Source organism: Mauremys reevesii, linkage group 8, assembly GCF_016161935.1.
Source record: "Mauremys reevesii isolate NIE-2019 linkage group 8, ASM1616193v1, whole genome shotgun sequence".
NCBI lineage: Eukaryota > Metazoa > Chordata > Testudines > Geoemydidae > Mauremys > Mauremys reevesii.
Genome location: NC_052630.1, coordinates 98,389,524 through 98,413,045, shown reverse-complemented (window position 1 = coordinate 98,413,045; position 23,522 = coordinate 98,389,524). Strand labels below are relative to the sequence as shown.

General features: G+C 42.7%; 1 protein-coding gene across 1 annotated transcript; it reads left to right on the top strand.

The window, feature by feature from the left end:
- Positions 1–2: 2 nt before the first annotated feature.
- GPX7 (glutathione peroxidase 7) lies at positions 3–20,525 on the top strand. Its single transcript, XM_039483676.1, has 3 exons — positions 3–548; positions 15,210–15,471; positions 18,749–20,525. Exons 1-3 carry the CDS (start codon positions 309–311, stop codon positions 18,910–18,912), a joined length of 666 nt encoding a protein of 221 aa, XP_039339610.1. The 5' UTR covers positions 3–308; the 3' UTR covers positions 18,913–20,525.
- Positions 20,526–23,522: the final 2,997 nt, after the last annotated feature.

Genomic DNA, 23,522 nt, shown 5'->3' with positions numbered 1-23,522 from the left:
AGCTTCACCCAGTGTCCGTTTTCCCTTTGGGAAATGTGGTCATTCTACTAATGCTAGCTGAGCTGAAAGGACCAGCACAGAGCCAGACATGTCTATGTATGTACCTACAACTGGCCTTATTTATTACACCACACAAGCCTTCTTTTATGAAATATTTTTATCCCCCAGCATTCCTGGAAATTGCCTGCTCTCCGGGCATTGTGTGAAACAGCAACGCCGCTACCAAAGCTTGAGAGCGCGAGTGTTGCACACCCCTTTGCAACAGCTCTTTCTTTCCGGCAGTGCTGTGTGATTTGTGAAAGTGGTCTATGCAGCACTATGCTCAGCTGGCTTGCAGCATGCTAGACCCTGAGGGCAGTGTGGAGCACAGGGCTTCCTCCTCCTCCTTCTCCAGAGTTTTTCTCATCCCTCTAGCCATGCTCCTTGCTGTAGCAGCGCTGCTTTTCTTAGCATTCGCCGCCTCGCAGCAGAAAGAGAACGATTTTTATACATTTAAAGTGGTAAACATCAGGGGCAAACTAGTCTCTCTGGAGAAATACAGAGGCTCGGTAAGTTTGCAGGAAGATTAGCAGCTGCTCTCGTTGCAGACTATAACTAACCAGCCCATCTTTGCATGCTTGCATAAGGGAGTGGGGATCCAGAGATTGTACATTACCGTAACTTGCATGCATGCACGTTTATAGTCTCTCATTTGTGCATTTTGGGTAACTGATCTGGAGTATTGCTTGCATGTTTACTTTGATATCGTTCCATAGGTTTCTCCATTCTTTTAATAAAACGTTTGCTATCTAACCCCTGTGTGTGTGAGTGTTTCTTGGGCAGGCTGCTCTGTATACGTGGCACACGGGGTTGCTTGCCGTTCGTTCACTGTACATAGTACTCTATTATGTCTATTATTAATCATGAAAATATTTCTCCGGGATTGGAAGCATGTGGCATTTTAAAGCAAAAGTCTGTATTGCAAGATATTTCCCCTTTTGAAAGACTTGACTTTTGCTGATTTTTTGTTTGAAGCAGAAGGGAAAAACGAGGATGGTGTTTAATCAGTATGTCAAGGAATGCACCATAATAATCAATACACGAAACTGAGAACATAAGCAAAGCAGATTATTGTATTAATCTACAATTAAATTATAGACATTAAAGATAATGTGAGGAAAGGGGAAAGACAGCAGATCTGTTTAAAAACAATTAATTTAAATGTTACTTACATATTACTCAGGGAGTCGTAAATTAAACTCTCTCCCCAAAAGATGTACACATTTTCTCAAGTTCTTGAAATGTGATTATGATATCGTCATAAGGAAATTTATCACAATTATGTATATTCAAAGTTTAATAAATAGCATGTTCATTTAGAACTGTGAGGCAAATCCGGGTTGGATCTTCATGCTAGAATGGTGGAGATAAAAGCAACTATAAACCGGGTTTTACTTGCCAGTATGCTCCAGCTTATTTGTGCAGCTCTGGAGGGGCACAAGGCAGCTGGACTGTACCTGTGAATTCGGCTGTAAAAGTTAAAATTGGCAGGGAAGACCTAAGGTTGATGCTAAGGCCTTTAACTCATTAAAGATGAGCCACGATAGCATTTTCTTTGGGTTTCTTGTTTAGTATTCATTTATGAAAATATTAATAAAGTAAGAAAACGAGGACATTTCCAGACAAAAAATTATGTTAAACTGAAGTTAAGGTTGAGAGTAAATATCAATAATTTAAGGGTGAAAAAATTTAACAAGAACATTGTCCAAAAATAAGCTAATTAGAAACCCAGAAAATGCAGAGTTAAGTTAAACTTTAAAAAATAATCCACACATGTTTAGAAATGAAAATGCACAGCGAAAGTACCTAAACATTTTAACTCTGCCCTGTAGTGATTCCATAAGGAAACTACTATGAACAAACCAAATATACTAATCTACCTTTATGATCCCAGATTAGATTAAATTTATTTTTAAACACTTAATATGGGTACTGCTTTGTGTAACTACAGGCCAGAGTCAAAGAGACTAGTCCAAGGTAACAAAGCAAGTCAGTGGTTAGAACTCCAGGAACAGAACCAGGGTCTCCTGACTCCCACTCCAGTGCCCCATCTAGTGGAGATGTATTGTCCTAACTGCATAGTGCTTTTTTGTAAATGTTTATGGCCAGAAGGACCTGTTATGATAATCCGGTCTGTCCTGCATAATACAGGCTGTAGATTTCACCTACTGATTCCTGCATCTAGTGTAACATCTTCTGGTTGAATGAGAGCATATCTTTGAGAAAGATAGAAACTCTTGATTTAAAGACTTCAAGTGATAAATAATGTACCATGTCTTTTGATAATCTATACCGATGGTTAATTATCCTTGCTGTTAAAAGTATGTCTTATTTCCAGTTTGATTTTTGTATTAGATTGTTGTTGCAGAGAAAATGCATGGTTTCATGCAAGGATTGTGCTCACTTGAGGGAATGGAGTATGCAAGAATGTCATGTCATTGTGCCACTTATATGTGATCCTTGTACTTTTGCCAATAAGAATGAGAGATGAAGTTGGGGATTGTGGGAAAAGAGTTAAAAATATCTAAGATCAAAAGGGAAGCTCCTTGGTGGATTTAGACTAAATAAGGCCCAGATCCAGTCTGACCAAAGCCCCCAACCCACCCACCAATTCAAACTGTGCTTATGTGGTACATAGACCTCATGTTGGCCTCCAACATAGAGGAGAATTTTATCCATTGCACACACAGGTATTTGTTTGTTTCCAGGAGTACCCACAACTTGCTAAATGCTGTACAAACATAATAGATTAATTTTTGTCTAAGTGTAGTTTAATATATATATGTATAACAATGTATAAATATATAATGTGGTGTCTCTCCCAGGTGAACATAATATATATGGGATACCATCACATTGCTTCTTATTATACAGTAGTTGGCTTTTTTTCAATAGTTTGTTCCCATAATTTCCTCCAATGGGTCTGTCAAGAGTCAATAAATGCTCTGACTGGAGCACATCTTGTCTGCAGGGCACCCGTGGCAGCTCTGGCTTTTAAAGGAGCAAATACCTTCTTCAGCTTCAGTAATTCAGAGCCAGAATCACCTGGGAAGAAGTTGAGGAGGAAAACTCTCTTACTTTTTTATGGAGTTCCTCACAAATCATTCTGTCAAAGGACAGAGGGTATTTGCCCCACTGCAGAATGAGCTGCAGGGCCCATTCTCACATCTCATGCCTCTTCTCCACCTCTGGGCTTGCAGCTTTATTGTAGTTATGTAGTTAGCACTTTCTCTAGGGGTGACCAACCCCATGATTCCCCATAATGGAGGGCTCCTCACCACAAAGAAGTACCGGGGATGCATCATCTTTTCTTCTTGGTCTCAGCTGTCCCCACCTTGACCAGCACTCACCCAGCACAGGACCACCCAGTTCCTCAATGTGGTTCTCACATCCATGAGAGCCCTCCAAGGGCTCCTTGTGCGAAGGACAGGAGAAAAGGATGCCATGAAAGTGATGACCCCCCTTTCTAAGTGGAACAGCAGAGACCCACATGTGGGGGCCCCGCCCTTCTCAATCCAATTGAAACTTGACTACTCATATGCGAATATTTCAATGAGATTAAAACAATAAAATCTCCCTTATCTCCCATCCTCTTGCTGGGGCTGGGCATTAGTGTCACATCCACATGCATCCTCTTTCTGAGGTAGATAATGATTCCATGGTTAGAGTCTGTCACACCATAAACGGTGGCCCCATGGACCTTGTAGTCATCTATGGGGATAAAACTCAGAACCCCCTGCTCCAAAAACAGGGGCTCCGACCACTTGAGCAGGAGGAGGGCTCCTCTTTACTGTAGGAATGTTAGGGCAAGTAGTCCCTGTGCATTGTAGTCACTACAGTGTGACATGCATCTCACATTCATGAACAAGCTTAACATTCCATCCAGGTCAAAGCAATGGTGTAGATACATTATAAATGGTTAGTAGGACTAATGGGTTTACATATGGGATGACTTTGGTCCAGTATTTCTTAGGAATCTGTTGGGTTAACTTGTGGTCCATCTTATCCCTGTTGCCTTAAGTAAATAAAGTATTTTTAGACCAGGAGATGTGAGAGATGTTCCCGAGAATGTCTCTTTTACTACTTTCACAGAGTGCCTGTTGTCTGCATTCTTAAAACCAAATGTGGTCTTAATGTGTCTCCCTTCACAGAATAGTCCAATGGATTGGACATTAGGCTAACTAGGAGAACTGGGTTTTATTGTCCATTTGGCTAATGACCTGCTTGGTGACATTGGTCAAGTCCACTTCACTTCGTGCCTCAGTTTCCCCCTGTGAATTATGATATTTATCCTCTCTTGTAAAGCACTTTGACAGCTACTATTGAAATGTATTACATAAGAGGTAGGTATTTCTGCCATATAGTAATCTAAGTGCATAGTAACAAGGCCTAGGCAGTGAAGAAGTGCTATGAGAGAATCAGCCAAGGAGCTGAAACGCCAGCTGTTTTTGTCTGTTCCATCTCAAAGCCACCCACTTCTGCTTTATCAAGGATATTGAGAGAGCAAGTGGGTGAGGTAATATCTTTTACTGGCACAACTTCTGTTGATGAGAGGGACAAGCTTTCACAGAGCTCTTCTTCAGGTCTAGGATAAAACAGTAACATTATATGATCTACCTACATTAGATATGAAGTGTAGTGAGCCAATCATAAAGAGCTATCAGAAAATAAGGAAATTTGTATCTTGAGGTAAACAAGGAAAGTCATATTTTATTTTAAAGGTTTTATTGGTCTCATTGTCACTGTACTCAGCAGAAACTGGGAGGCACCCCTTTTTAATGACTACTGCACATATGTAGGAGTCAGCACTTCTTGGTTCCGGTCCCCTCTTCCACTTCTCTGCTGTGTAATTTTAGCCTCAGTATAAACATCTTGGTATTATAGCACTTACCTACCTATTATACATAAGCCTCACAATGTTTGTAAAATGTTTTGAGAATCGTGAATGAAAGGCATTATACAAATGCAAATATTTAATTATTTAATTACAAAGCACTGGATTTTTTGGATAACGAGTCTGCAAACCAGTGTAATTTGATGTTTCTGGATAGGTCATTGTTGGGTATATAACCCAAGACCTGTGATTTATACAAGGCTCTGCTGCCTCAGCTAAAAATTCCACATTTGTTAACTTGAAGCCAGTAGCAAATTAATAAACCTCTCTGTGGTCCATCCACTAGAGAGCCATACTGTGTAAATGACTTACACCAATATGTAATATTTTTTCAATATTGAATTTAAGTTTAAACTGCTTGGATTTTCTAAGTAAAAGAAGGAAAGTCTAGTATTGTAAGGGCCAACAAAGGCTAATGCATGTTGCAGCTTTATGAAAACATTTTTGGAAAAGTCAAGGATTAATTGTTTGCACTGTACACTAGATGGTGCACTTGACTCACATTCAAAGTTCCAGGCCAGGGTAAGAGAAAAGGAAGCCTACATTAAACTCACATGTTTTACTAAATATTAATGACTTAAGTAATTAAAATTTTAGTGCCCAAGTGAGACAAAAAGTGAGTGACTTATTTATAAAGAAAATTTTAACACACTGCAAACAGATCAATTCATTTAATCTTCTGTAATGCAGGATAGAACCACTTAAAGATGACCAGCTAACAATTTTTTAAAAAACTAGTTTTATGCCTTTTTTGCTACTTTATGATGTTTAAAAAGGGCATGAAAGGGTTTCTATTTTTAAATTTTGTTTTGTCTGCTTGTTTTATTTCCTCAAATCTCAAAATCCTAGTTTTGTGGGAAACCCTCTGGAAGGTCTCAAAACATGCATTGGTGAGCACTCATGTTATTTCAAGGAATTGTGCTAGCAAACACTTCTTTCTCCAAGATGTTAAGTCACTGAAGTTAAATAGATGTTGAAAAAAATCACGTTTGTATTGACAAAATTCTTTCAGGCCTTCTTTATAAATACTGTATATTATAATCAAGCAAAAATTACACACATTTTTTCTTTGCAGGTCATCTTTCACATTTCTTCACATACCCATAGAATTCTATACCTTTTTATTCCTCTGTAGCCACCCGGAATAAATTGTTTATCAACCCCAGGTGGATTTTGAGTGCAGCATCAGAGGGGCATTGCAAACTGCAAGCCTCAGGCAGGCAGTTTAGTGTTCAATACAATATATATAATACAATATATGGTGTTCAATATAAAGAGTTCTGCGGAGGAGACAAGAGACTGCTCCCAGCTTGTGCCCCTGAGCCAGGGAGTCAGAATTTTGTTTATGAACAGAGTGAATAACATGTGATTAAGATTAGAAAGGGCTGCTAGGATGTTTCCTAAAGTGAAATGATCTATTCCAAGGTTTGTGAACTACAAAAAGTAAGTAGCTTAAATGATAGAAAGTAATTGTAGATTTTTCTACAATTGTTTCAATTGTTGTATTAAAAAAGTAGTAACAAAGTTATTAATATCTTTCTTTGAGAAGATAACTGATTTTTAGACAAAATAAATGTAGTAGATCTAATCAGTCAGTAAGGCATTTGATACATTCCCACATGAGAAATTATTAGTTAAACTGGGGAAGATGGGGATTCATATGAGAACTGGAAGGTGGATAAGGAACTGGTTAAAGGGGAGACTGCAACAGGTTGTAATGAAAGGTGAACTGTCAGGCTGGAGGGAGGTTACTAGTGGAGTTCCTCAGGGATCCTTCTTGGAACCAATCTTATTTAACATTTTTATTACTGACCTTGGCACAAAAAGTGGGTGCTTGCTAATAAAATTTGCAGATGACACAAAGTTGGAAGTATTGCCAATATGGAGGCGGACCAGAATATCATACAAGAAGATCTGGATGACCTTGTAAACTGGAATAATAGAAATGGGATGAAATTTAATAGTGCAAAGTGCAAGGTCATGGCATTTAGGGACTAACAACAAGAATTTTTGCTATAAGCTGGGGACTTCTCAGTTGGAAGTGATGGAGGAGAAGTCCTGGGTGTATTAGTTGATCACAGGATGACTATGAGCTACCAATGTGATGCAGCCATGAAAAAGGCTAACATGATCTTGGGGTGCATCAGGTGTGGTCTTTCCGGTAGAGACAGGGAAGTGTTAGTACCCTTATACAAGGCACTGGTGATACCGCATCTGGAATACCGCATGCAATTCGGGTCTCCCATGTTTAAGAAAGATGAATTCAGACTGGAACAGGTGGAGAGAAGGGCTACTAGGATGATCTGAGGAATGGAAAACCTAGCTTATGAGAGAAGACTCAAAGAGCTCGGCTTGTTTAGCCTAACCAAAAGAAGGCTGAGGGGAGATATGGTTGCTCTCTATAAATACATCAGAGGGAAAAATACCAGGGAGGGAAGGGAGTTATTTAAGGTAAGCACCAATGTGGACCCCAGAACAAATGGCTATAAACTGGCCATCAACAATTTTAGGTTTGAAATTAGGTGAAGGTTTCAAACCATCAGAGGAGTGAAGTTTTGGCGCAACCTCCCAAGAGGAGCAATGGGGGCAAAAAATCTAACTGGCTTCAAGACTGAGTTTGATAAGTTTATAGAGGGGATGGTATGACTGGACTGCGTACAATGGTGTGTGGCCCATCATTGACTGCCTGAAGAAAACAGAGACAGGACAGTAGATAGAGAGGGCTCTGAGTTACTACAGAGAATTCTTTCCCAGGTATTTTGCTGGTGGGTCTTGCCCACTTGCTCAGGGTCTAACTGATCACCATACACCTCTACCCTGATATAACGCGACCTGATATAACACGAATTCTGATATAACGGTAAAGCAGTGCTCTGGGGGCGGGGCAGCGCACTCCTGCAGATCAAAGCAAGTTTGATATAACGTGGTTTCACCTATAACGCGGTAAGATTCGCATGGCACTGTTGTAGCCAGTATTGCAAGGTATTTACATGCCTGTGACGGGGCAGGACAGCCCCGCACTGGTACAGCAGGGGTTAACCCTTCTCTACTAGCAGAGGAAGCCACGCCCAGGAAGTTCTGCTGGGCATGCTCCAACTGGCAGACCAGTACAAAAGCCTGCAGGTCTGCTCAGTCTGGGCTGGCCACCGGGGGAGAAGGACACAGACCGTCAGCTCCTGCAGAGGGAGAGCCCAGGAGCTCAGACCGGGGCGCCAGCCGAGCAGGGGCCGACCCGGAGCCCCCGGGGAGGGACGGCAGTGACAGACCCACGGGGAGCCGCTCCCACAACGCAAGCGTCCGGCTAGACAGGGTAGGAAGTGACCCAGGGCATTGTAGTGACTGACAGCCTTAAAGCTGCAGTACCGCTCGGCGTGTTGCGGACGGATCCCGCCGAGCGGCGGCAGGGAGAACTTGCCACAAACAGGGCCCTGGGTCGGGGCTCGGTGAAGGAGAGGCCAGTCCCCTACCCCACCTGAGTTACTGATAAGTTTATGAACTCGGGGATGGTATGACTCCGGCCGCTAGGGGTATTTATGGACAATCGGTGTGGCCCATCATTGACTCCGGCCTGAAGAAAACAGAGACAGGACAGTAGATAGAGAGGCGCTCTGAGTTACTACAGAGAATTCTTTCCCACCCCAGGGGTATTTATGGACTCCGCGCTGGGTCTTGCCCACTTGCTCAGGGGCTAACTGATCACCATACACCTCTACCCTGATATAACGCGACCTGATCCGCCCGAATTCTGATATAACGGTAAAGCAGTGCGCTGGGGGTGCAGCGACTCCGGCAGATCAAAGCAAGTTTGATATACGCTACCAGGGGCAGACCAAAGGACAAGCGAGTGGTGCAGCGCTAGGCCCCCAGCCCGCCCCTGCCACAAGGGGACGCTGGGGCACCAGGCCCATCACAATGCCAAATATGCTAAACGTTCATATGCCCCTTCATGCTTTGGTCAGCACTCCAGAGGGCATGCTTCCATGCAGGGGCGGCTCTACCTTTTTGGCCGCCCCAAGCAGTCATGCGCGGGAGGCGCCCCGGAGCCGCGGGAGCAGCGGACCTCCCGCGGGCATGACTGCAGAGGGTCCGCTGGTCACGCGGCTCGGCTGGACCTCCCGCAGCTGAGGACGGTTCGCAGGTCCGGCGGCTCCGCTTGAGCTGCCGCAGTCATGCCTGCGGGAGGTCCAGGCGAGCCGCGAGACGAGCACCCCCTCCGCAGTCATGCCTGCGGCAGGTCCGGTCCTCCCGGGGCTCCGGTGGACCTCCCGCAGGCATGACTGCAGCAGGTCCGCCGGCCCAATCTGCCGCCCCCCTGGGAAAGGGTCGCCCCACGCGCGTGCTTGCCGCGCTGGGGTCTGGAGCCGGCCCTGCTTCCATGATGATGATGGGTTCTGCCCAAAGCAGTGCAGACGGACACACATTCATTTTCATGAGCTGAGTCAGAGGCCACCAATAGAAGGTTGATTTTCTTTGTTGGTGGTTCCAGGTTCTGTAATTTCCGCATCAGAGTTGCTCTTTTAAGACTTTCGACACCAGGTTCCACACCTCATCCCTCAGATTTTGGAAAGCACTTCAGACTCTTAAACCCTGGGTTGAGTACTGCAGCTATCTTTAGAAATCTCATATTGGTACCTTCTTTGCGTTTTGTCAAATCTGCAGTGAAAGTGTCCTTAAATCAAGCAACATATGCTGAGTTGTCATCCGAGACTGTCATAACACAAAACATGGCAGAATGTGGGTAAAACCACAGAGCAGGAGACATACAATTCTCCTCTAAGGAGTACAGTCACTATTTTAATTCATCTTTTTTTTTTAAATGAGCATCAAAAACCAAGAAGACCATGTTCATTCAGTCTGTATCTATATGTTGATACTTGGAAAGTTAGCTAGATGGCACCAGAACATACTTTGTATGCCAGTGCATAGGGATTCCCTAGATTGTGCCTTGTCACAATAAACCATTAAGGATTATTAAAATAAACTTTTTCTTTATGAGTTTGTTTTTCTGGAAAGAAAACTAAGAGAGGATGTAGAAACCAGTTTTAAATACTGTATTGTGATCAGCTATACTGTGTATGTGCATCATTGCCCTCTAGTAGGTGGAATTAGAACTGCCCAACTGCAGGGTATAGACCAGGGGTCCCCAAAATTTGTATCTTGTGCCCCCTGTTACCGCTACCCACCACCACCACAGCCCCCTTGAGCCACAGCTGGGAGCAGGGCCAAGGTGAGGGCTGGGGTTGTGGCTGGGATTGGGGCTGGGGGTAAAGAGCTGCAGCTGGGAGCCAGAACCAGGAACACAGCTGGGACAGAGCTGGGACTCCCTCCCCATCCCCTGTGAGGGTGAGCCTGGGCCCTACCATGCCCCACAAACATTCCTCTGTACCCTCCCTTCCCCAGAGGGCACACCCCACAGTTTGGGGACCACTACTATAGACCTTGTAACAGCTAAAGGTGTTCTCGCTCAAGTGAATGGGGCCTATGCTTTTGGAGCAGGAGAATTTGGGTTCTCCCCTGCTGTGAAGTTCTGACTGGCCACAATGTCCAGTATAATGGCACCCATGAATTCTTGGTGGCTAAGAATTTGTTACACTATATTTATTGTACAATCTGCAATCGTATTTTATTTTTCCCTTCAACTAAACCAACTTTTGATGTGCTTTATTGATTGGCTGATGATATTTCATGGTGAATTTTATAGCAGGGGGAGGGAAGGCTCTGAGTGAATTTTTAGTGCTCAGGAAAGGTGCTGAGGTGACAGCCCTGAACCTCTCTGCTCATCCACACAATCCAAAGGTATAGCATGGGAGTGGTAGCTATGCAAGTTTCCTCTACTCCCCACAGGAGGTGAGATGGTATTTATTTCATTCTCCATAGCATCTTTCTGATGTGCCAGTGATAGAAGGCATGTAGACACCTGTCCACTAGGAATTGGCCTGAGATTGCCAATTCATTTCATATAGGCTACCAAATAGCAATACATAGCTACTACTGACTTGGTCTGGAATTGAACTAGCAACCCTCAGCTAACTAGATGTGTATTATTTCGTTACTTGTACCCTGAGCTATCCAGTTCCAACTCCCAGCCCTCTCTAGAAATGACCAAACCATCTTTCTTCATAAAAGTTGTACAAAACAACCAAAGAACAAAACAACCCCCTCACCCCAATAAGCAATACCAGCACATTTGTTCTCTGGCTAAAGCTACAGCTACCAGATTTTTCTGAAAAGCATTCTTTATGGTTTGAAAATAAAGGTTTATAATAGAAACATGAACTAAATGGAAATGGTCAAAAAAAAGGGGATAAAGTTGAGAAAATTGTGTCTTTTTAATAGAAAACCTTCAAAAAACAAAACAAAAAACCCCCAAACCTTTTGACCAGTTCTAATAGCAGGGGCGGCTCCAGGCCCCAGCACGCCAAGCACGTGCTTGGGGCGGCATGCCGCGGGGGGCACTCTGCAGGTCGCCGGGAGGGCGGGCAGGCGGCTCCGGTGGACCTCCCGTAGGCGTCCCTGTGGAGGGTCCGCTGGTCCCGCGGCTTTGGTGGAGCATCCGCAGGCATGCCTGCGGGAGGTCCACCAGAGCCACGGGACCAGCGACCGGCAGAGCACCTCCTGCGGCGTGCCGCCGTGCTTGGGGCGGCGAAATGGCTAGAGCCGCCCCTGTCTAATAGATGCTGGAAGGAGGCCTTTCACAAATAAAAGCCTGTGGGGCCAATTATCCTTTCAGATGTGCACTGACTGCCCCCATTGTGTATAGGAGAAATCTAATTTCTTCTTGTCTTTCCTCTCATTACACTCCACTTGTTTCCTTTTCTGACTAGAGAGCTCCTAGTCTTCCCTGACTCTAGGCATAATCCTTAGAAGTCTATAGTGTCATGCTAGACCTGCTAAGTAACAAACTTCCCTGCTGCCTGCCATCTCTCAGGGACAATTAAGGGATAACTTCGATAGCTTCTGAAGGATGCCTTGTTTGGTCTTTCTTGTCCTCAGGATGATGACCACAAAGATTTTAACAGGAGGAGGGTTGTTGGGGGAAAACTGCCCTTAAAGCAATGTAGCAGTTTCTTCAGTCTATGGGGATGATTGATTAAACAAGCCATTATTTGTATGGCCTAGGAGTCCAAGACATGGATCAGGACCCCACTGTGTTAGGTTCTGTACAAACCAAACAAAAAGACAGTCCCTGTCCTAAAGAGCTTATGCAGCGATAGGCCTGAATCCAAACAGCTCTGAACTGTAGGACAGGTCAGGACTGGATCCCAACTTTGTAACTCAGGTCCATCTTAAGTGATAAACGTCTCAGAAGAGAACCAAAGCCTCTCTACATGCCATATTCAGGGTGCATGAGACTGTGTGACCTCTTGTGTGCTGTGCCAACATATCACTAAGCAGCAGGGCTCAGAATAGTAGTCATTGCTGACACAGTAGAATCGTGTAGGAATGCCATGATTTGTGTGTCATGCCTTTTAGAACTCTAGCTCTAATGAAAACTATTAGTATTAAACTTAACAAATTATAATTATAATGTTACCCTCTCACATGACTGCATAACCGTACCATCCTCACTTCCATCCTACCCCTTCGCACCTTGCTCTTTATTTAGATTATAGGCTTTTCTAAGCATGGAATCTCCTTGTTCTGGGAAGTACCATCAACATATTATATATAAATAGTGTATGAGTTTATAAATAAACACATTGTATGCATGTACATATGTAATAATAGAACTCAAAGCTTTTCTAATGAGTATTCTATTGTTAAGTGCACAAAACCTGGAGTCGGGATTCTTGGGCTCTATTTCCAACTCTGCTACTCACTTTCTGTATAAGCTTGGTCAGGACAATTAACAATATCTGGTCTATACTACAGTATATCCCTATATCAGTATAACTAGGTCACCCAGGGGTGTGACAAACCCACACCCTGAGTGACGTAGTTATACTGACTTAATACCCTCATGTGGACAGTGCTATGTCAGCAGGGGAGCTTCTCCCGCCAACATAACTACCACCTTACAGGGAGGTGGATTAACTACACTGATAGGAGAGCTCTCTCCCATCAACGTAGGAGTGTCTTCAATTAAGTGCTTTTGTTGCATAGGTCAGTATCACTGTTTGTGATCTCACAGTGGCCATGTGAAACTTGATACATTAATTTGTGCAACACTGAGCTCTTTGGTTCAAAGATACAGAATATAAATCGGGGCAGATTAATTGTATGGCCGCATTGAGTTCAGTGGGGCTGCACAGGTGTAAGCCTAGTAGGATTTGGCTTGGTATCCTCTTTTCTACAATATATTTGAATTAAATCTTCTAATATTTTAACTGGTGAATTTAATTGGTTAACACTTATAAAGTGCTATTTAAAGTGAGAATTTGTAGCATTATGCAGATAACATGCAGCACTGCATAAGTGCAGAGTATTGTTATTGTTATTAATAGAACATCTGAAAGATCTGTAGCAATTGGCTTTAATTGATTCCAGAGAAAACATTAGAGGAGGGTTATTTTAGGCAGTGTGAGTTGTAGTTCTCCCTTGCAGCAGCCGAAAGAATACCCTAAAATCTCCTAAACAATTTGTAAGTATTAAATATAAATAAATCTTCAAAGCACATTTGGAGCCTGCATTAATAAGAACTTCCACTATGATTTGGAATTTTAGGGCTGTTTTGTGAACTCAAATCATTTAACAAAAGTACTTGAAGTCTGAGTTAATGTACAGATCAGGAAAGAAACACATGGACAAATTCTGCTCTCAGCAGCCCCATGGAAATCAGTGGGATTAAGAGTAGAATTTAGCGCCTCCATGGGCAGATGTGGCCATAGTTGGTGTAAATATGTGTGACTCAGTTGATTTCAGTAGAGTTGGATCTACTTACACCCAGACTGACTCTGGCTCTTTGGCTCCACAAGTCCTAACTTTGAACCTCAATCCCCAACCAGGGCAGTCAATGGTGAAACTCTTGTTCATGTCAATTGGAGCAGGATCAAACTTTCTTATTCAAACATGTAAAAAGAGTGTAAGAGCTTCATTTCAATGGGCCAGGACATTCTCTTTACCTCTGACCGGCATATTTGAGACCTGTGCGTATATATACATAGAATGAGGGAATGCTTCCTACTTAGCCTCATTTCTCCCTTCCTCACTCCTGAAGGTGTGGGGCTCTACTGAGGTTTGGGGACAGGCACCACTATCTTGCTCTGTCTCCAGACTCTGTGGAAGGTGCTTCCTGATGTTAGCGATCTGTCTGTAAAGCACTGTGTGTAAGGTACCTCAGGCCTGGGGAAGGTCTCCCCAATGGATCCTTTGCAGAATCTGCTTAACAATGATTATAACTTGAGGCTGTGCTATTGTTCAAGTGAAGCCCTGCTAAGCTGTACACCCTCCCAACAGCAGGGGCTCCAAAGGCACTGGCACATGGGAGAAGTGATGTGGCCCATGGAATGTACATTTATAACAATTTCATTGTGTGTAATCAAATAGTCCAGAAGCTCAAAGATGATGGAAGATGAAGTTAGAAAAATTCCAACTGGAAAACAGATGCAAATTTTTAAAGCTAGTTTGACTATTGGAATAGCTTCCCAAGGGAAGTGGTAAATTCTCCACCACTAGGAGTCTTTAACTGAGACTGGATGGCTTTCTGAAATATATGCTCTAGTTCAACCACAAGTTAGTGGGCTTGATGCAGTAATCACTGAGTGAAGTTTATGTCCCATGTTATGTTGGTCAAGCTACATTATCACGATGGCCCCTTTACCCTTAAGATCTATCAATCTATATTGACAGTGGTAAGTGCATCAGTTGATTCAGCGTCAATGCTGTGAGAGGGAAGATGTTGCACATCTAAAAACATTTGAAAGGGCTACAATAATTAATATGCACCAAACAACCTCATCTGAACAGTCATTTATTTACATGTGCTGGATTGTTTATACTATAATGAATGTTTAGAAAATGCCAAGGAGACAGGACAGAGGAGATGCTGGTTTTTCTGAAAACAGAATGAAAACACCCAAGGAATTTAGGATGAATTATCTCAGCATGGATGCTACATCTGACTTCAATAAAGTGAATATTAAAAACTAAGTCTCCCTAAATAATCAAAAGAATTTGAAACAGTGTCAAACAGTAGCAAGATGCTCAATCCCAGTCCATTGAAAATTCTCAACATGGATATTTTTATTCTTCTGAGAATGCTCTGCAGTCCAGTGTCCTAGGTGGAAGCTTATGTCAAACTGAGATATGCAGTATGTTTTTAATCTCTTGTGTTTAGGTATCTCTTGTCGTCAATGTTGCAAGTGAGTGCGGATTTACAGACAGCCACTACAAAGCTCTACAACAGTTACAGAGAGACCTTGGCTCACAACATTTTAATGTGCTGGCATTCCCATGTAATCAATTTGGGCAGCAAGAGCCAGACAGTAACAAAGAAATTGAGAGCTTTGCCCGAAAGACTTATGGTGCCACCTTTCCTATGTTCAGCAAAATTGCAGTCACAGGTGCTGGTGCTAATGCTGCCTTCAAATATTTAATTGGTAAGTACTATCTAGAGCAGCTATATCTAAGGAGGTAAGTCACTGGCATTGAATTAATCTGATCTGGCAAGACTTTTATAAGGATTATTTATAGTGTTCATGATAGCAAATGCGCCTGTTAGGGTTACTTTAATAAACGTGTATGTGAAATAATCATATCTAATGCCTATCCAAATACAGATTCAGAATGTCTAGAAATACAAATTCTGTGAATGTGGGAGTGTAAAATATTCCCTCTGTACCTGATCACAGGGTCATGAACATGGGCAGTTGTGCCTGGTTTTCTCCATTTAGCAACCATTCCTCCAGAGCATCCATGTCATGACATATCAGGCGCTGCCACGGGTCAGATTTGATGAGATGCATTAGCAGAGCTGTAGGGTGAGGAGGCGGCAAAATGTCCTCAGTATCCATCTGAACCCCTCACTTTCACAAGCTTTGCATTCACTCACAAAACAGTGTAACCAGGTGCTGATAGTAATTTCCTTGAAAAATTTCTTCCATGTTCCTCACAAGGAATATAGAACAACCAAACTGTAGAACCCATCCAGCTATTTGTACAAGAACCAATGCATGCTAGGATAGGAGTCTTTGGGAGTCTGTTGGTTCCTGGCAGACAGCTAAGAAGCCTTCAATAAAGCAGGTTATTCTTATCTAAGCACTATATTTTTCTGCATTGGTTGAATGCTCCAAACACCATTAAAATACTGAACTGAAATCAGAATCTTCATCTAACATTCAGGGAATTTTTTAGGAAGTGAGACAAATCTAATCAAACCTGCCATCACATGACATCACATTGAGTCTCACCTCCTCCACCCAGGAACACAGTGTTCCTCCCAGACTCTCCCATGGATTTACAGCAGAGTTGTTTGTACTACTTTTGGCTGCCACGTGCAGTCTTCCAGAGCTGACATTCCTGCAGGTGAAGCTTTCCCCGTGCTCTTCTTGTAGAGTTTAAGGCCAGAAGGAACCACCAGAGCATCTAGTCTGACCTCCTGTACATCACAGGCCACCAACCAGCATCCACAAACTAAACCTACAACTAAAATTAGACCAGAGTATTACAACCCCCAGGAGACTAGACCATTATGTGCCACAGGCAGACAATAGGAGGGACTAAGGTGCACCAATGCCTGAGTCCCCTGCAGTGACAAGGGCATGATTGAGATGTAGCCAGATAATCCTGGCAAGTGACCCACACGCTGCAGAGGAAAGCAAAAAGACTTCAAGGTCACTTCACACTCTTCCATCTCTGGTTCACCAGGTGGGATTGCTGCCACTTGCATATCACATGCAGATTGGAAATCCCATCCTTCTCCAATGCTCCACATGCAGCATGAGGCTGTTAGAGGTGGTACAGTCACCACTGTAATATGAAAGACAGTCACCAGCATAAACCTGGCAGTGCACTGTGACAGGAAACACTCACCTCTCATTAGTGTCTCTTGTCGGTTGTGTGTGAACCTGCACTTTCTCTCTCTGCTTCCACCACCTCTTTTCAGCTGTTAATCTCATCAGGTGAGTCTTCACTGGTCCAGCTCTCTGGCCAAGTCACACATAGTCAATGTGCATGAACAAACCCCTTCCAGGGTGAGAGGTCCAAACAGGGTCTGTCCCTGGGCCCTTGTTAAAATCTTTAGCCATGTCTCTGTGCTCAGTCCTCAGCCCCTTCTGGGCTGGCTTTAAGACTATGCCTGCCCTGATCTAGAGCAGGCTTTCTCCCTGGAGATGCTTTGCCATAACAGTTCTTATTACCCCAGCTAGGTTACTCTTTCAAGTTCAGCTCCCTTCCAGGGGACAGGGAGTAACAAAAAGTTCAACAAATGGTTGGCCCTCTTCAGGGTCTTCAGCCCCATCCTTGAGTCCCTTAAGTTCCATCCCTGGGCTTGGGCTACTAAACAAAACATGCCCCCTTCTCAGAGTATTGGCCACTTTGCCAGTGGCAGGATCCAGGCCTGTATACTATCTAGGTCCCAACCCAGGGACCTGACAAATAGCAGCTACACACTGCTTCCTTTAATAGTTGCTGCTGCTATTCTCTAGCTGCTTCCCACATAGCCCCTTCCTCTTCACCTTTACCTCAGGGCTGAAGTTCTCTACTCTTCTCCTGCCTCACCAAATGACATTTCCACTGGAACCCATCTTCTGTATCTCTCTTGAGCTCTAGCAAGGAGCACCCTTCCTTACTCCTCGGGTCCCAGTTAGGGACAGCACTGCACACATACCCAGCAGCTCCTTTTATCTAAGCCTTCTGTGCTCTGATTGGCTGCTTCCCTGCAACCTTTCTAGGCAGACCTGGAGGCAGGGCCAGCTCCAGCATTTTTGCTGCCTCAAGCGGAGGGGGGAGGGGTGGGAGAAGCCGCGATTGGCGGCACTTCGGCAGCAGCTCTACCGCCGCTGTTTTGGCGGCAGGGCCTTCCCTCTGAGAGGGACTGAGGGACCGCCCCTTTCTGGTTGGCCGCCCCAAGCACCTGCTTGCTGTGCTGGTGCCTGGAGCCAGCCCTGCCTGGAGGACTCACCTTTGCTGCTCCTTTTCTGCGGCAGGGTGTGGAAGGACCATGAGGCCTCCAGCAGGGGGCTCAAAAGGCCTGGTACATGCTGCCACATGCTCCTTGGCAATTTGTCTGATTCAACATGGGGGTTTGGTCCAGAAGTGGCAAGAGATGTAACCTTGTCCCAGATGAAGCATGTATAGCTCTGGACCTGCACGTTCTGTGCTCCTATCTTATGACCTCACATTTATGGGCAGAAACTCCTGCCCTTATTCTATTCCATTTAATATAACAAAATCATAGAGGTTATTCAGAGAATAACCCAACCTCTAACTAAAGAGGGTTAGGAAGAAACTTTTCCTAGGGGTAGGTTATTCCATTATTTCCTATTGCAGAGTTTCTTGAAACATTCCTCTGAAGCATCTGGTAATGGCTACTGTTGGAGACTGGACTAGATAAACCATTAGTCTGCTCTAATATGGCTGTTCCTAAGTCTGTCTCCCTGCCAGTGCATGATTGTTCCAAATAGTATATTTTCTGGTACTTTCTCCTGTCTATATGCCTTAAGTGATTGCGCTTCTACTAGTTCCCATGGTAGAGTATTCCACAGTCTAATATATCTCCCTGTCAGGAAATCCTTCCTGATATTCAACCTAATGTTTTCCCCTTGATTTTATGTACTTTCTTTCCTTAAGATGCTAATCAACACATCATCATACTCAAATGTGAGGAACTGGTTCATGTGGTTTTCTCTTCTGTTTGTATTTTCTTATCCTTCACAGAATCCACAGGAGAAGAACCAACCTGGAACTTCTGGAAGTACCTGGTAGCCCCTAGTGGGAAAGTAGTAAAGGCTTGGGACTCAACTGTCACTATTCAAGAAATAAAACCTTACATCACTGAGCTTGTGAGGAAAATCCTCCTGAAACAGAAAGATGAACTGTGACTTTCAAAAGTCCCATCATGTCTATTATACCTTGATTGATAATTAGGACTGTAATTTGACTGTTCGCATTCCAAAAGAGGAAATAGAGGGACAGGAAATCATTATGACTATTTGAAGTTTTCCCCATCATCCTAAGAATACAGGAAACAATAACTGAATGTGGTAAAAGGTGATTTAACCTAGGCTTGTGCTATCATTCTAAAGTGATTGAGTTGAATATGTGCCTTCTTGGAAAGAAAATTAGCCCTTTGTTTATCTTACTATCTCAAATCATCAATTGTTGATATTATGAAGAGCCAGTTAGGATTTTTTTGGCAGCCAGGCTCAGTTAGGCTAGAATTTCCTTAGAGAGACCTTACTAGCAACTGCAATTCATTTGTCATGATTTTGACCATGAATTTCATTTAAAAATGCAACCCAAAGTAGACGAGTGCACTTGGTGTAGTGTGGACACAGTTATAAGGGGCAGGCAAAAATAGGTTTCCTCAAAGCAGATACACTTATAATAATATGTGTCTGCTTAGTTATAAAGGATAGACACTTCACTCTCTATTTGTGTCATGGGTAACTGGGGGAGAAGGGCATGGGGAAGTCTCATCTATAGAACTGAAATAAAAGACAAAATTTCCTACAAAAACGTTCTCCATAAGTTGTGTGAACTGTTTTTAAATTCTTTGTTTAAAAAAAGGTTGCTGAGTGACATTAGTACAGTCTGTGTAATTAATTTGAACATCTATAGGACCAGATTCTCCTCTGGGTAAATCAATGTAGCACCATTAAAATTAATGAGTTAAGCTGATTTATCCCAGCTGAGAATCTGCCCCTATTGTTAGGTTTCTTTTTTCAAAATGTTTGTATTGTGCTTCATATTTTGAGGTTTTGGGAGAAAGACCAATACTCATTTTGAGTCAGAGTTAAGGTGGTTGTGGTTGAGTTAAGGTGGTTTTGAAATCTGCTGGCACCATATGAATAATGTGTTTATTTTGTGGGCAATATAAGATTAATTATGTCTTTGATTATTCACTTTTAAGTGCTTAGTTTTGATAAATGATGTGATAGCCAAGTCCTCTATCACCCAGCAACTTTAATTATTTTTTAAAGGTCGCCAAATGAAAGACAGCATTTTTAAACTTTTAAATAAATGGGACTGGACAGATTATTAAATTAAAGGAATGAGTGGTGCTGTCCAAGTTTAATGGCTTCTGTAGAGCCCTGCTTCATTCAAAGCACACCTGACAAAGGCACACACATTTACCATATGCCTAGCACAGGCTACCGCCTTCATTCCAAATAGTAGTGAAAACTGCTCAAAGAGTTAGATACTTGTCAGACAAAGGACTAAAATCCATATACTTATGGCACTAAATGCTTACTTCACTAGGGCACAGTGGTTCCAAGCCAAGTTACTGAACCTTTCAAAACCATAGTTACCTGTTCTAAAAATACATGGCTAATAATAATGGTTTGGCCCTGCTTGAGTGCTGGTGTAATTTAGAACAGCCTTGGGGCTGCTCTGATGTTTGATCTGCTTCCCCAGGTCCCCTGTGGAACCTGGGAAGCAGAGAATAGCCATATAAATATAGAAACATGTTCTCAATTTACCCGGTTGTACACACTAAATAAATAAATAAATGTACCTGGTACTCTTGGCAGGTGGTTGTGGTGGTGTTGTGGGCGGGGGGGGGGGGGTGGATTAGAGCAGGCCTGGCATAATCTGTGCCAACTGGTGAGGCTCTTTATGTAGGGTATAGTCAATTCTTGGATCAGCCAAATAAATCGTTTTTTGTTGTTGTAAATGTGCTTAGGTTTATTTATTTGTATTTTAACTACATATAGAACAAATACAACTAAGCAAGATTATGGTTGAGTAATACACAAAAACAATCAAGTGTTTTCATCATGTTCTTAAATTGCATGTTAAAAATGATAGATGAGTTTGAGGGCGTGACATTGGGTGATATAGTGTTAAGCTCTTTAGTTTATGCAGATAACATCAGACAACTGGCAGATATGTTTGAATTAATTATGATCCTCTTCACTATCCCGGAAAAACTTGTATTTACAATAAATGCCAAGAAGACGAAGTGGCTGTATCTTGGAAAAGGGGCAATAGATAGAACGTTGAAATGCAGCAGCAGTGAAATCATAGAACAAGTAAAATCTAGGAAGCTTGATTGGTACTGATGGTTCCATCAAGGATGAGGCTAAAAGGAGATATGCTTTAGCTACAAGTGCTGCACAAAAATTGATGAGATTATGGACTGACAAAAACATTACATTTGGTACCAAGGTGAAAATTTCCCAAACCAGCATACTAATATTATTGTTCTGTGGTCTACAAGCAGATGCATTAAGTGAAACAAACATCTGAAGGCTGGAGACAAGAGAGATGAGAGTTCTTTGGAAGATGGCAGGTGTAAAGTGGAATGATTTTAAGATGAAGAAGTAAGGAGACTCAGATATGAAATCAGGATAAGGGATTGGCTGCAATCAAAAAGATTCCCATGGTGTGGACACTGTAGAAGACAAACAGATGATAGGATTCCAAAGAAAATAATGCAAAGGTAACCAAGCTCAGAAGACTTAGAGGCCAACCACCGACTATATGGCAGGACATTGTACACAAGGACATGACCAGGCTGGGCTTAATGGAGGAACAAGCTATGTACGAGAATGATGGGCAATGATATACAGCTCCCTGTGTCTGTAAAGATGCTTTGGGATGAGAGAAAGCAGGTATTCTCAACAATATGGTACGAACAGATGCTAGAGTAGATATGTCAATGACAAATTATCCTAGGTGAAACTCAAAGCACTTTACAAAGGTGGATAAATATAATTATCCTCATTTGGCAGATGGGGTAAATAAGATGGGAGCAGAGGATAGGGAATTTGCTCTAAATAATACAGGAAATCTGTGGTAGAGGCAGGAATACAACACAAGGGGGCAGATTCTCAACTGGGTCTGAGCTCCAGTCAGACACATTGAGGCGGGGCCAATAAAATAGTGGTGGTGGCTCCGTGATCCCAGGCCACCTGGCCCCAGCACACATTAGCACTGGAAGAGAGCAATCTAACTTAAGCTCGGGAAGGATCAGACAATGCAGCTCTGCTGTGTCATGCATGCCCTGCCCCTAGAATGCCTCTAACCTAACTCTTTCCCACTATGTGTAGTGGTTGAGGGGTGGGGAGTGGCTAAACTTTCTCTGCTGACTTTACACTGGTGGAGAGATTCCCTGCCAAGGGTAATTGCCCACTAGCCATTTCCAGCCTGGAAAATCTGACCAGTTGATTAACTGCCAGTCTACTGCCTTATCCATTAGGCCATGCTGCCTTTTCTCAGAGTGTCAGAGATACCTGAACACAAAGAAGTTTTCTGATAGTTATTCCCAGGAAAGGGAACATTCAGGGGATCACTATATTTTAGGTGAGGAGATGTGTGATTTACAGTGTGAGAGACAAATATAGCTAGATGGGTTTTAAGATACTGCTGGAGAATGCCTTCTTTCTCACCCCTCTTCTTAGGAGGTGCACTTGCTAAAATTCTCTCCAAAATTAGACTAACAGCGCTCTCAAAAGGACACTGTTGCTCTGCATGATATTAGGTCACTTGGTTTCCATGGATGGTGTGACAATGGCAGAGACAAAAACTGGTACTCCAGAATAATATAAAAGGCTAAAGTGCAATCATTTGCAGAACAGAAGAATGGGGCACTTTTCTGGTGCCAACATGTGCAAATCCAACTGTGTAAAACTGTTAGCTTTTCCCAGAAAGGGATAAAAGAAATCTTAGTTTCCTTGCAATTATAATTTTAGTTAAGTGATAAAGCATGACGGGGAGTGGTTACTGTGATAATAAGCAGCCCAATGCTCATTTCTTCTTTTTCCTCAGAGGTGTGAGTCTTTCAACATAAATTAATTATACTTTTATTTGGGGAATGGTTATTGCAGATGAACTCTGTAATCCACACACTGTTCATCCAGTCCTTATAAACAGATGTGCCACAGACTGCTCCTGAGATCCATGGACTTGTAAATTGGATGGTAATTCCAAATTTAAATTATAATAACTTTTTCTTGCCCTTAATTATAGTCATACCATTCATTTTCATGGTTTATATTACCATATGCATGACAGGTACTTTACAAATATATCAATAAATAAGTTGCCACTAAAGCAGAAGAAATGGTTCTTCTGTCCTGCAGGAGTTTTCTGGGTTTTTCTCCATCCCGAATGGGGACAAAAACTGGAAATCTCAAAATTGTTTGTGAACCAATAATCCTAATATCTATCTATCTATCTGGTTCAAGTCAGTCAAAACATTTTATTTTAATCATTTCAAAATGTTTTGTTCTGATTTCAACAGGTCTTTTTCAAAACATTTTTCAAAAATGTTCCAAATTAGGATATTTGTCAAAACCAACCCACTCCAGCAAACAGCAAACAAACAGCTTCCTTTTCAAGCTTCAGTTTTTGAGGGCCCAACCCTGACATGTGGGTAACTTTACATATGCCAGTGAGAGAAGTGCAAGATCAGGCCCTTTGATTATTAAAATCAGTGGCTCTCAACTTTTCCAGACTACTGTACCCCTTTCAGGAGTCTGATTTG

Coding starts and splice junctions, on each gene's coding strand:
- GPX7 (XM_039483676.1), top strand. CDS start 309: ATGCAGCACTATGCTCAGCTGGCTTGCAGCATGCTAGACCCTGAGGGC. Junction 549..15,209: donor TGGAGAAATACAGAGGCTCG/GTAAGTTTGCAG, acceptor TCTTGTGTTTAG/GTATCTCTTGTCGTCAATGT. Junction 15,472..18,748: donor TGCCTTCAAATATTTAATTG/GTAAGTACTATC, acceptor TATCCTTCACAG/AATCCACAGGAGAAGAACCA.